We start from the raw sequence: 14,710 nt of genomic DNA, 5'->3' as shown, positions 1-14,710 counted from the left end.
GAAATGATATTCTGAAGGTCCTCTTTCGCACCTTTCTTGAAAGCCGGGACAAATTTAGTATCCGAAACATGCAGACCACGCCCCCATCCTAATACCCTCAACTATCCAGACCCATAGTGTAGAGAAGAGTTAGAGGTTGCCCGCCTCTGTGAGAGCCGCTTCATTGGTTTTAACCTGAAAGTTGACATTAAATACACACCGAGAGAGGCGCGCACTCACACACACTTCACATCACATCACATCACACCGCTCCCGAGTGGGGAGGGCGGAAATGAGCACCTCTAGTGCGTGTCTCTGGTCTCGAGATGTTCGTGGGCAAAGCGGCCTACGATCCTGGCTCTGCACCTGCCAAGGACAGGAGCCAGGGCTTAAAAAAGAACCGCGGAGGAACCAGCGGGCGCGGCCAGCTGGAGCGCTCCGCTGCAGCGCTCAGCCAGGCTCGGGGGCTCCAGCAGTCCGCGCCCGCCCAACCCACCAGCGCGGTTCTTCAAGACCTGGTGCGTCCTGTGCAGATCTGGGTGCCTCCGTGTCCCAGCCCCCAGCCCTTCTACCCCCCCTCCCAATCCTGGGTTCCGGGGGCGTGGTTTGGCGCGGGGGCGGGTTTAAGTCGCCACGGGTGTCTGACCGCTCTGACAGGTCTCCAAATTCCTCCCAGGCTCTGGTCCCGCTGCGCGGTTCCGAGCGCCCGAGTGGCCCCGCGCTTCCTTGGATCCGGAGGCGTCTCGTCGACTTCCACTCGGCCTGGAGCCTCTCTTCTCGCTGAAACCTTTCGCCTGCCTCCTCACACGCCAAGGCTCATTTCTCAGGCTCAGGAATCCGCTCGAGTGGCTTCTCTTCATACTCAGCTGTTGGCTTTACAGCCCTCCCCACTTGTTCTTTTCCTACATCCCCTGGGGTCTGGCAGGCCCAATGGACTCCAAAGAGCGAAGTGAAGGGAATGGGAATTGTGTGCTGCGACCCATCAGAATCGCTCCTAGCATTGGTGACTTAGTCTTGTAGCGGAGACTGGGACCCTGAGGCTAGCGCCCCGCCACGATCCTCCTTGAGGAATGCATCAGTCCAGAACTCGCGCTGTCAGTATTTGCTCTGGAAGTGGCCACAACCAGGAAGGAACCGAAGAGAGAGCTTCATCCAGCACACCTCCAAATTAACTGTTTGGTGACTTGTTAGTGTTAAGGATACCACCTTTCTCCTGCCCTCCCGCGGGGCGCCCTGCCACCTCACCATCACCCACACCTCCTGCCTCATCGCGCCCGCCTCCAGCTCCTCCCCGACTCCCCATGCCGGCGCAATGGAGTTATCCGAAGGGCGATGATTGCAGCCACAGCTGCTAACTTAGCACCCATCCTAGCCATCGGTCACCCTTGGCCAGCCTTTCTGCAGCCGCCGAGACGTGGGCGTCCAGAGTCCAGTGCCGCAGCCAGGACCCGCCCGACGCGCAGCAGAAGCGCGGCGCCCAGGCGCCTCTTAGAGAAGACTGCGCCAAGACGCTGAGCCTAGAGCCAGCCCAGGAGCTTGAGCGCAGAAAGGGACTGCGTGGCTCAGAGTGCCGAGGATTTCGTGGACAAATAGCCACCACTTTCACTGCGTATCCCAACGGAGCTGATTGGCGGGAAGGTGGCTTGCCAGTACGCAGGGGTCCACTGCAATCTACCAGGAGCCCCTTGCTCCCGGGCTCACTATGACTTGACCTGTGGGGGCCCTGCTCAGGGCTCCTGCAATCGAGCAGCCTAGGAAAGAGGGGATCGCTGCCAAGCGGCCTTCGGGTCTCTAGAAACCCCTACCCGCAACTGCCACAACCAGTGTCTGAGCCTCCTTCCCTGCGGACCCCAGCCATGGAGCTCTCGGATGTGCACTGCCTTAGCGGCAGCGAGGAACTCTACACCATTCACCCGACGCCCCCGGCCGGCGACGGCGGGAGCGGCTCTCGGCCGCAGCGGCTGCTGTGGCAGACTGCGGTGCGGCACATCACCGAGCAGCGCTTCATCCACGGCCACCGAGGCGGCGGCGGCGGGGGCTCCCGCAAAGCCTCGAACCCTGCGGGCAGCGGACCAAACCACCACGCGCCGCAGCTCTCTAGCGACTCAGTGCTGCCTCTCTATTCTCTGGGCTCCGGAGAGCGAGCGCACAACACCGGTGGCACCAAAGTCTTTCCGGAACGCAGCGGGAGCGGCAGTGCCAGTGGCAGCGGGGGTGGGGGCGACTTGGGCTTCCTGCACCTTGACTGTGCCCCAAGTAACTCGGATTTCTTCCTCAATGGGGGATACAGCTACCGTGGGGTCATTTTCCCAACCCTACGCAACTCCTTCAAGTCTCGAGATCTGGAGCGCCTCTACCAACGCTATTTCCTGGGCCAGAGGCGCAAATCGGAGGTAGTGATGAACGTGCTGGATGTACTAACCAAACTCACCCTTCTAGTTCTTCACTTGAGCCTAGCCTCGGCTCCCATGGACCCTCTCAAGGGCATCCTGCTAGGCTTCTTCACTGGCATCGAGGTGGTGATCTGCGCCCTCGTGGTGGTCAGGAAGGACACCACCTCCCACACTTACCTGCAGTACAGCGGCGTGGTCACTTGGGTGGCTATGACCACCCAGATTCTGGCAGCAGGCCTGGGCTATGGGCTTCTGGGCGACGGCATAGGCTACGTGCTTTTTACACTCTTCGCCACCTACAGCATGCTTCCGCTGCCTCTCACCTGGGCCATCTTGGCCGGCCTGGGCACATCCTTGCTGCAAGTCACCCTTCAAGTGCTCATACCCAGACTAGCGGTCTTTTCCATCAACCAGGTAACTCCTGCTTGCACTTGCTTTCCCACTCCACTCCCCTGGGTTGTTTAGAAATAACTTCTAGAGAAGTAAGGTGGCCTCATTCTTGTAAGTCTGCTTCCTTAGCTTACTTAGGTTTTGGGCGAGCTTCTGTGGGAGGCTTCAAGGCTTATAACAACTGGAACAAAACGGCTAACTTTACTACTCGGCTTTGTAATTCTCTAACAGAAGCCTTTGCGGCTGACATTCAAAGTCTTCAGGCGCCGCTGAGGCAGGACACAGAAGGGGAGAACAGCCTAGATTTAAGCCTTGGTGCTTTGCTAACTCACAGCAGGTTGCTGTAGGGATTCTTCACTTGGATTTCTGCTTGGCTTGTTTCTGAATGAATTTAATCTTTGCTAAACGTGGAGTTGCAGTGCTGGGTGCCCTCCAATAGGTCTTCCCCATCCTTCACAATCCTGACAGGGATTTTATTTGGGAAATGTTAGTGCCCTTGGGGGATCTACTGTGCTTTCATCGCTTATTAAAGTGCCCAGCCCCAGATCTCTGAATAAATAAATAAATAGGTCTCAGGAATGGCAAGATGGCAGACTCTTGGCGAAGAATATGTTTTTTATTAACTAAAGGAGATATTTTAATATAGTTGACTTTAATGAAATACTTAGACGAAGTCTCCAACTCTCTCCTTTCTCTCCCCTGCTCTCTTCTTCTCCCTCATTAAATATGGATGTGCTTATGTGAACAAAGTTCATGTTGTCTGTGACTGGGAAGGTCGACAAAGAATCTGCTGTTTAAGTTCACTAAAACCAATTGATAATTAATGACCTGACACTTTGTTTAACAAATATCTGGTACTTAGCAGGGAGAGTGAGTGTGGGGGCTTCTCATTTACAGAGGGAAACATCAACAGACTCAGTCTAGGATGAAAGCAAGTCTGAGGTGATTGGCTAGGGGCCGTTTTGTATGAATCTCTCCGGTCCTCAACATCTCTATTTACTCTTGCTGGCTTAGATAGGTGTTAAAGCTCCTCTAGCCGAGCATAAATAGTTCTTACAGCGGGCAATCCTACTAGAAGTAACTGGTGGTCTGCAGATCACTAGCACCAATGGAAAGCTTTGCCCATCACTGCCTGGTGGGGTTTGATGGGATTGGAGGTCCTTTTCCTTTCGTGATGGCTCTATTTGCTGAGGTTGCCTATCTGGTTAGCTGTTTTGACTGGGCTTTTGGAAGTGTCTCCTCTAGCAAAAGCAGTGAGTATATGAAGCACCTGGCTGTGATCATCAGGCCTGAGACAGGGAGATAAGAGACTTGCTGAGAGCTGGGCAGTGCTGAACTTTTCCGTACTCTAGGCAATGGTCAATATACTCTCAAAAATATCCCAACCCTTTAATACTTGATGCAGAGTAAAATGTCCCTCGAAGAAGGCCTTGGGGCCTGTGCCTGGGGTTGCATAATTTTATACAATGTATGAGCTGTGCATTTCCAATTCTGTGAACACAGATGTCTAAACTCCTAGCATGAAACCCACTTTCTTCTGAGCACCCCTGCTCTTTTCTTTCATTTCTTTACTACGTTTCAGTGTTGGCAAATCATTTCTTTCTTCTTTTGCTCCTCCCTCTTGCCTCCTCATCTGTCTCCTGCTTGTGAATCCTCCTTTTTGAAGACATACTTGGTCTAAAATGTTCTCACAATCAATTGTAGATATCTGATGTATGCAGAAAGCCTCACTTACAACCTACTGCCTCTCAACAGTAGCCCGCCTTGGTGCACGCTACTGAAAGACCACATAAAATATGCCGGGGTAGTATTTAGAAAAACACACCCTAAGTGTCAAATTATGAATGTCTTCAAAGTTCTAAGTATAGACATGTTTTTCTTGCCAAGTGAATCCAGCAAGCGAGTTCTGGCTCCATATTTGTTTGATATTCTACTCAAATACTACCAGATGGGAAAAAGATTAAAAATAACCCCCAATGTCTTCCCACTCCCATCCTATGAGAAACAGTTCTCCACTGTGAAAACCATGGCTCACTGCACGTAAACTAAGTCTATCTGCCTTTCTATTTGGGACAAGTTATTGGTTTAATAGGATTTCATAGGTAACCTTTCCACCATACTGAAGATACCTGGGCCATAGTATTCTTCATCCTGGGGCTGCAAATTCCTTTAAACATTTTCCTTTGGCGCCCCCTACAGGTACAAGCTTCATAGAGCCTTAAGGAAAGTGGAGGGTTTCTCTTTTCCAACCCCCTGGTTTTGTGTTATTTTTGGTTTGGTTTCTTGGTTTGAGACTGTGTGTGAGGGAAGTGGGGAGAGGGTGTCTTATTTTGTTTTGCTCTGCTTTATTTATAAGAAATACTAGTTGATTTTCCATGTTTAGTACATAAATCACACTTAAAACATGCTAAGAACTTCCTTGGGCAACCACAGTGAATTCCTATGTTTTCATCACAGTCCACTCTACCCTCCAGGGGCTGCTTTTCCTCCTCTCACACTTCCTCTTCTGCTCTTCTTCAGATCCTAAGTTCTCCACCCACCTTTCCATATATCTCAAGAACTTTCCTACCTCTTTGTCTTTATAGCTGCATTCTGGGTTAATCTCCACTTATTCTTCATATGATCTGGTCATTCTATTTGTCCAGATTGTCACAGGCCATTCTTTCTCCTGGTACATGACTTGTTTTAGTTTTTCCACAGCAATTGCATGTTCTGAAACTATCTTTTCATTTTGCTGTGTCTCTTTTGTTTTTTACCCGAAGTCTCGATATTCACAAGAACACACACACTAAAGGGGCAAGAGATTGCCTTTGTATTGATGATTTTATCCACAGTACTAAATCAAGTGCCAGACACAGAGTAGGCAACTAATGGACTCACCATCCAGACAAGACTATTCATCACATGATTATAAGATATTCAACTTCCCAAATTCTGTTGATGAAAGGGTCCTCCACTCATGAACATCTACACAAGCACGAACACACAATTAAGTTGTTTGTGTGTAAGACGGGCTCTTACCTCTAAACACTGGAGAAATCAAAACACACAGCATGTCATCTGTACAATGTGTTACATAGAGCTGGGATTCTTTGTTGGTGCTGTTATACCTGATGGTGACATAGAGGCATTATAGACCTTTATTTTCATTTCAAAGAAGAAAGGTCAGATTTTTAGAAACAGAGGGGACCTTCTGAAGCTAGGGAGCTAACAGGTGATAAGGACAAAATTAAAATTTGGACTCCACTGCTAACAATTCTTCAGTAACTTCTAAGGGTATCCTTTCTGCAGACTAACAGTATGATGGACCCCTTTTGCTAGTCAAGGAAGTAGTAGGCCATACACTATATTGATGAGCATTTAATGAAAAATACAGAAGGGAATGAAGAGAGAAAATGCCAGAAATGGCATAGATTCTTTCAAATGAGTTCATCATTCTGCTCAGCTGGGTACCAACTCATCAACTGGAGGCCATAAGCCCTTTGAATATCAGCTCTTTGCATTAATCTTAATTCCCTTTAAGAGGATGGCTCAGGTTTAACTTAGTATTTTCAAGACTCGTGGGATTAAAATGAGAATACCGTGTCAGCAACACCCTGTCAGCTGTCTCACTTCACTGAAAATGTCATCTTCAAAAGTAATAAGCGAGCGAGTAATTGCCTTCTTAATCCAAGCCACGAGTTTCTGCTGCTACTGTTTCCACCCCTAAAAAATCACATCTGTGTCTTGAAAGGGCAACCACTGTGCTTCAAATCCCTGCAGACCCTCCAGATGAGCAGACAAAGCCCCTTGTGAATATGTATCACAAGTTGATCCCCACTGTGGATATGAGTCTTAATCTTAAAAAGCTCACTAAAGAGAGTTCTTCTCAGCATAGAAATGGCTTGAATTCTTTCTATTCAGGCAACAAATGAAATCACTGCCCTCAATACTCCAACACACAACACACACAACACACACACACACACACACATACACACACACAACACACACACAACACACACACACACACACACACACACACACACAACACACACAAAACACACACAACACACACACACAAAACACACAACACACACACACATCAACAGAGATTAAAGTTCATGGAAGATGTAAATAATCACCAAATTTCCCACATATTTTTTGGGTCCAGTAGCATTGGAAATAATGAGGAGCCTTCACAAGGTGCAAAGCCCAATTGGAACTTTTTTTTTAAATTAACACCCTACCAGAGTTCAGTTGCAGGTAGCCTGAGGTCTGCCCTTCAGCCACTGAATTAAACTGTGTCAGCCTCACATGTGGTATGCAAATCAGTGATACTGACAGTCTTTTCCATACTCTCTAGGAAGTTGATACTTCTCCATCTTAAGCTGATTGTTTATGCAACCAGTTAAATTCACTAATAAGAAAATGTATTGTAAGATGACATTATATGCATAAATAAAATATAATAATAAGGCTTCAGACACATTCTAAGCACCATAGCTACTATTAACATTTTATTCTGTTTTGATTCTTAGTGACAATAAGAAGGTCTACCTAACATTTGAAAATCATCTTGTTCTCATTCTTCAGGTCATTAGACACAGGGTGGTAGAAATCATTTAGTTATTGGAAAACTGAGAGCAGTACTATTTAACCAGAAAGATGACTGCATTGTACTTCTCTCTTGGGAGACCTAAAACGTTACAGCCAGTGGCTAATTAGTCATCTGTGCCTCTTGTTGAAGCAGATAAAGAGATAAGTATAGAGGGAAGATAATTTCTGCAAGATAACCCTAGAGCAAATGCAGATAGGTATGCAAATCGAGGTTAATCTATGTTCAAGGTCATGCTGTCCGTGAGACATTTCTTTCCTGTCTTAGACACATCTCATCAAACAACAGAGACTAGAGCCAGACAAATACTGATTAATGATGCCTGAATTTGACTAATAAGGAGACCCAGTTAGACTGCTACTTGTCCTATCAGTAATCTTGTAGGACAGCATGCAATTGTAGCAGGTAAGTGTGACAGAAACAACTGCGGTTTAGGAGAGAAACTGTAGGTTAAATATGCATTTCTGGTCACTTAAGTGAGGGACTGACCTTAGAGTAAAAACAAAGCAGACATAATGGAGTTACAGCCTCTCTCTCTCTCTCTCTCTCTGCTCATTTATGCAATTTAAACACAAGTGCATTTATACATCTTTGCCTAAGACTAAAAAGATCCTATGACTACTTAATGTACAATAAATGACATGTGATTTAAACCACCCCGAACTTGGTAAACACTCAATTCAGAACACAGAGCTACCCATTTAAATGGGATGATTGGACTCTGACTCTGTCTTAACTCACCTCTCTAGTTAACGGCGTGCAGTTTCTAAGCCCTGACTACCCCATTTCTGGGCATTCTTTCAGGATATTCATATAGGCTTTAAAATAATAATTTCAACCAGCATGTCTGAAAAATGCCTTTCAATGGCATAGTTGAGTGTTAGCCTTCCCCAGAGGCGCCTCTGAACGCTGGACGATGGAGCTACTTTTCTCCTGCCTGTGAAAATGCCAGTCTTCCCTTCATGGCCTTTATTTTCTCTTTCTTCATTTCTGTTTTTCATTCTTGTTTTGCCTATTATGTGTTTGTTTGAACTATCATTTTGTCTGTCTGCTATGGTGGAGAGTGGTTTGGTTTAGTGAAGGATTTTTCAGTGATGCCAAAATCATCAATTAAGTCTAACTGGCCCTGGTCTGTGGGCATCTTTGTCGGAGAGTTGCAAATAGATTTGGTGTCTGTCTATGAAGAGAAGTTGTAAACTGATTGTGTAACGTATTTTGTTCAAGATTGAATTATGAACTTGTTTCCCTTCATATCTGGTTGTGTCACCTGACTGCCATCAGTGAGCAGAGCACAATTAGATTAGACCTGGGGACGGGGTGGGGGTGACTCGGATTTTGGAGCAGCAGCTGCAGTGTCCTGCTAAGTGGGACGAATGCATTAGTCATATTTACACTGTGATGATTGATGGCATTTAAGAGCTCACCAAAAATAAGTGAAACCGAGCATAAGAGGAAAAGATTAAACACACACACACACAATCAGAGGACACTACTACCATCATCTGTGACATTTCACTGTTGTCTCAATATTTCTTAGGATGCTAATTTATTCACATCACAAGTTGGTGCATTTGAGTTGATCCTGCATGTATTTGTCTCCAGAACACAGATGACAGTTTCAATATTCACCTCAAACCTTTTCTCTCATCAACAAATGGGCACAACACTGTTTCTCTGAGAGACCAGTAGGCCTCAAATATGTAATTAGGCAATAAATCAATTCTCTTGACATATTGTTTCTGATGCAAATTTCTGAATCTTTTTTTCAGAACTGAAGTAAGAGTCTGAAGTCTAGCAGTAGCATTGGAAGTTGGGGAACATCTGTGACACATAGGTTTTCACCTCAGTCAGCCAGATAATGGTTTATATAAATAGTTTCTTCCTCAGGATGAGTACAGGAATGCTGCTTTTGTCAACCACCCACAGCAGGGGAAGCCAGAGTAATTGGCCACAAGCTTCCCCAGGAAATGTAATTGGATTTACACACTCAAATTATATCATGTGAGTTTTGTTTATGAGGGATATTTTAGGAAGCCAGGTCACTTAAGCAGCACTTGAGAAGCCAGCTTTTCTCGCTGCAAGATTTTTCAGTCAGCCCTGTGGGGTAGAAGAAGAATGCAGAGAGGATTAATTAACCATGGAGATGCTGTGCATTCAGTGGGAGGCTCCAGCCACATCCTAGTGAGAATGAAAGCCATTTTCTTAGCAAATGCTTCCAAGGGACTGTCTTTCTGACCAATGATCTTCTGCCAAATAAACATACAGTAGTTTGTTTCATCACTATCTCTGTGCTGGGTTGAATGGATGCTTGCCATGTGAATTTTTTACCCCAATTATATATAATTTTAATATAAACAAGACCTAAAATATCTGTTAGATATGTGTTATCTAATTTGCTCTATTTTTTGAAAAAGATGCCTAAATGTCGATATTGCAAATTGTAAAGTGCCTGTGAAGCACAAGGCTCCTTCTGCTCAAGATGTGTTTTGAACACCAAGGACAAAGTCCCCCACCTCATCACTAGATTCACAAACTCCCTGGCCCAAATCTATTCAAATATCTGCTCTGTTCAAGTGCAGCTTGGTCTGTTAGTACTCAGTAGTGCCCTGGGACTAGAATTCACTAGGATGTTAACAGAAATAAACACTTTACCTATTTAATACCCATTGTCCTATTTATTCTTCCTTACTAAAGAATGTTAAGATCTATATGGTAAAGACATGCACTAGATGTGAAAAGGAATTGAAATTACATTAAAGGGGGGATGGGTTTTCTAAGTGTGTGAATTTTTAAGCTGCTATTTACACTTAAAGTACATTCCATGTAAAAATTTTACCTGAGAACAAAACAGACAATCACCTTTTTATTTTGTAAAAATCACATCCTTGACTTGTGCTAGCTCATTTTGTAGTTGAGTGGAATAAATCAATTCAGAATTTCTTTTTGTGTCTGTGTGTGTCTGTGTGTGTGTGTGTCTGTGTGTGTGTGTGTGTGCACATGTGCTTTTACCAGCACATGTGTCCATACCTATGTCTACATGATTACATACAGATGAATTGAGATTGCTCGTAAAATAGACTACTAAGGAAGAGTCAGTACGTAATCACAATACATGTACTTTTATCAACTTAGACTATAAGAAATATAGTTCCCAAATTTTCACAAAACAGGACCAGAAAAAAATATAGGAAAATTACTGCGGACAGACTTGAGGATAGAAAGACTATCAGAGGAATATGGTGACTGTCTTCAACTCTCTGTGGTTCTGCCATGAAAACGAAGTTGATTATTCTGTGTCCCACACCAACCATGAAAGAGGTGAGGATCTTTAATCTGGGCAGCCACAATTCTACATGATGGGCTCTCCCACAGGAAGATTCATCAAGGGAAAGCTGCACTGACAGCAATTCATAGGAGCTGTCATGAGGGAGAGTCTGGCATAGGTGGTCATTTCTTCAAGGCCAGTAGAAAGCCATTGGTTACAGCTACAAGGAATCAAGGCTAGTTTGCATTCAAGGAAAAGGGGGAGGAGAAAGGGCAGCGGGTCTAAAAGTTAAAGACACATGATTACGTTAACTGACTGTTCTTCTGAATACTCCTCTGGGAACCATGTCTAATAAAGCATCAAGGTGCTTATATTTTAAGGACCACCATTGTCACATATAGCTACTGCATAGAATAGAATGAAAATAGAGTAGATTTTGCTGCACCTCAAAAGCAGCATTGGGTTTTAATAAGCAAGAATAGAAGAATGGGTATTAAGTGGATAAACTGTTTATTAACTATGTGTTTATATCCTAGTGAATCCTAGTCCTGGGGCACTACTGAGCACCAAACTGACTATGTGAGCTTTAACAGAGCTGATATTTGAATAGATTTGGGTCAGGGAGTTTGTGAATCCATTGATGAGGTAGGGGACTTTGTCCTTGGTGCTCAAAATACATCCAGAGTGGAGGGTTCAGCAAACACTTTTATCATAGTCTGGTCTTGGCTTCTTTTGACTTCAGCTCTTTAAGTCATGAAACCTTTCTTATAGGGACTAGAGCAAAGGAAAGCTCAAACTCTAGGGGAAAAAAGAGGTGAATGTAGTTATTCCTTCTTGATGAGGTGCATGCAAAAGGCCATGGAAGGAGTAAGGCCAGTTATTTACAAATCACCTTATCTATCACAAGCTGAACCCATTCCAAGCCTGGTAATCTAGTAGCAGGGGGAAGAGCCTACCTCATGTCAGGTAGGTTCAGGAAGATCTGCAGTTCTGGGGACTGCTGGTTACTAATTTCATTTGACCTTCCAGTGAAAGCCGAGGAACATCTCCAGGAACCCAGATAATCTTCCCCACATGAGGGAGGGCAGACAGGAGCTTCAGCAAGGTTCAAACTTCTGTCATTGAATCCTCACCACACCCTGAATTTTCACCCATCACAACAGTGCCATCACCTTCCCATGTGATCACCAGAGTGTCAAATCCTTGAGCTTAGCCACTGGGTCATAGTATCTTAGAGTCCTAGCCCATGGCATAGCATGTGGCACAAGGTCTGCTCTAGTTTCGTGCTTTTTCATTTAGCAGAATGGCTGTTGATGACCTGACTATCTCCTTCCTTCTGGTCTCATCCCAAGTGATCTCACACCATCACCAACAGGGAATGAGAATCAAATGGCAGAATTCACTTCCTTTATTCAGTATGTCAGACATTATCCTGTGCTGTGTATTGTCCAAGATGTCAAAGTTGTTTTACTAGTTATTATTTATTAAATAATATAAGGAACACCTCAAAGCATTATCTAGATCATTTCATTAAAATACAAGTTATAGAATTGAATTATCTGTGAGTATTTACCCACCCCTGAAAGTTTTTCAGACCACTTCTTTCAGTTTTTGAGGTTATAGTCACTCAACCGCCTCATTACTAAACTATCATAATCCTTAACTCCATTCTAACATTTGCCTTATTCTATAGTTCTCACCCCCCCTCCTGGAGGAAACTTCCCATCGCAATAGTGGGAGACCATACAGAAAACTACAATCAAAGTGCAGTTGTGGAGTCAGGCTCAGTGGGCTGTATAAAATCCATTCACACAGAGGCTCAAGGAACATTGTGGCAGCGGGAACAGAAAGACTGTGAGAGATAGAGGAATGGGGAGTTTGTTGTGAGATTATGTCTCATAAGAAAGAATGTCAGAAACTATATCCAGGCAATCTCACCAACATGGCTTCCTGAAAGTTCCGCATGGGTCACATCCACCAATTCAAAGTAGAGTCCTAATACTAAGAGAGAGGCTGCTCTCTCTGCTATCTTCCCTGTTGGTTTTGTAGCATTCTGACCCTGAATCCCAGGGATCCACATCAGCTTATCATTCCATGTATACTCTCAGTCCCTCCCTGAGCTTGACGCTCCAACAGAGCCTTTCTAGTGCATGCTCAGTGTGTGGTCTGAAGAACATTCATTGCTCCCCTCTTTTATCCAAGTCCTTGTTTGTCAAGCAAATGGCTCTGCCTCACTCTTAAGGGGATAGCATTGGACAAAACAGGCTATACCCTGAGCATGAAAATTACTCAGCTTTTTTTTCCTTCCTTCAGTTTCAATCCTATCATGCAAAAACCAGGTTACACATGAACTAGAGCAGTTTGAGTAAAAACTGCCGAGAAACCAAAGCAGGATCCAATAATGTTAGCCAGAAAGTCTTCAGAAAGTCTCAAAAAATGTTTATAAGAAACTATTCTGTGTTTAGTTCCATGAGATACTCTCCCATGTGGTTCCTTTCTCTACTGCCGGTCAGAAACTCAGTCAATAAGCACAATGTCAAAGGTGAAATCTCCCATGCTCTTTGGTGAGCTTTCCTGGTCTAGTGGTTAGTAGCCCATCCAGGAGGATGGACTCATGTCTCCAAGTGGTGAGCAGTCGATGAGCACAAAGCCTTCCTCTCTGTTCTATTCATGAAATATTGGTTTTGCCCTTTCTTGCTACAAAGTACATAATGATATTACATAAACTATCTCAGCCAGAGAGAACCTGCACAGTAAACTCTGTATATATGTACACACACACACACACACACACACACATTATATGTATAGACATACATATAATAAGCATGTAAGTACATTTCCTTAAAACCACAGGAACCACAAACTTTCATCTTGTTTTTGCTCTGGATTTTTCTCAATAACTTTGACCAAAGAAATGGCTTTGGCTTTTCACAGTCAAAATGTCCACCATGCCTTAAAGATTTTGTGATAGAGTGGATTTAAAAGGATCCTCGGTGCTAAGGTAAAACTCTATCAAATTTTACCACTTCATATGTTTTGCCTCAATTTATCCAACTCCTGATCTCCATATCTGTCTTGACAGATGGGCTGTAAATGTCACAATGTCAAAGTGGCACCTGAGTCACTATCAAGTCTCTATGGCCTTATCTAATGTATCTTCAAGTATCCTTAGAACTCACTCTTCATTTTACCCCTCTATTAACAAGTGCTTGAGTGGTCATATCAGCACTGATCTTGCTTCTTCCCGCTTTACATATGAGGATTTTGAGCTCAGAAGGGTGACATCATCTCCCTTAAATCCAGAGACTAATGAGAAGTTCCAGCTCACAATTTCCCATTTCCAATGCTTCCCACTGAAATGGATGGCCTATTAGGGCCACTTTTCCCAAGTTAACTATGCTAGTTTCAAAGGCAATGAGTTATAAGTGGCAAAAAAAAATGAAGAATGAAGTTGGTATTCCAAATAATGACAATGTCTTTGATATTGGTCTGCAGAATCCAGAATATAGGGCACCTTATTGAAAACAGCACCTAAAATAGTAAATAACTATAATCCACACACATGACATATGAATGTGGTGCCTGCAAAGGCAGGGGATTCCTAGAGCAAGCTGGCTAGTGAGACTCTCAGTGAACTCTGGGTTGAGTGAGAGGACCTTGCTACAAAGAATATAGAATTTTTTTGACATCACTCTGGGGTCTCCACATACACATGCATACACATCACACACACACACACACACACACACACACACACACACACACACACACACACACACACACACACACACACACCCATGAAAAGAAAAAAATTCCAAACTGTGAAAGTGAATTATAATTAACATGGATATGGTGTTTTGTATTTGTCTTTGGTTTATTTGATTCCCTAAATCAGACAGTGGCAATTCTTATAGAAAATACAACCTCTGAACATCTTTGACCTTGAGTCTAAGGATGTCATTCATGAGAAATGATTGAGCAAATACTAAGAGAAAATTACTGTAGGGTTTGTAATATTTAATTCTTCTGCTGGTTGAGCTGCAATGGGGTTATTGCTGTAAGGCCATGAGTCACTCTACTCAC

General features: G+C 44.2%; 1 protein-coding gene across 3 annotated transcripts in view; it reads left to right on the top strand.

Annotated features, from left to right (window-relative positions):
• The first annotated feature begins 655 nt into the window (after window positions 1-655).
• Adcy8 (adenylate cyclase 8) overlaps window positions 656-14,710 on the top strand; it is a 212,190-nt gene continuing 198,135 nt past the window's right edge. For 2 of the 3 annotated variants that reach the window (XM_032916091.1, XM_032916083.1), the window contains exon 1: window positions 656-2,786. In XM_032916091.1, the coding sequence (XP_032771982.1) occupies window positions 1,836-2,786 (951 nt within the window). In that variant the 5' untranslated portion in view covers window positions 656-1,835. The remainder of the gene's footprint in view (window positions 2,787-14,710) is intronic. The other variant, XM_032916099.1, reaches the window with a different exon arrangement.

The sequence above is a fragment of the Rattus rattus genome, chromosome 1, assembly GCF_011064425.1.
Source record: "Rattus rattus isolate New Zealand chromosome 1, Rrattus_CSIRO_v1, whole genome shotgun sequence".
Classification (NCBI taxonomy): domain Eukaryota; kingdom Metazoa; phylum Chordata; class Mammalia; order Rodentia; family Muridae; genus Rattus; species Rattus rattus.
The sequence above is the reverse complement of the archived record's forward strand: the minus strand, read 5'-3'. Positions and strand labels throughout refer to the sequence as shown.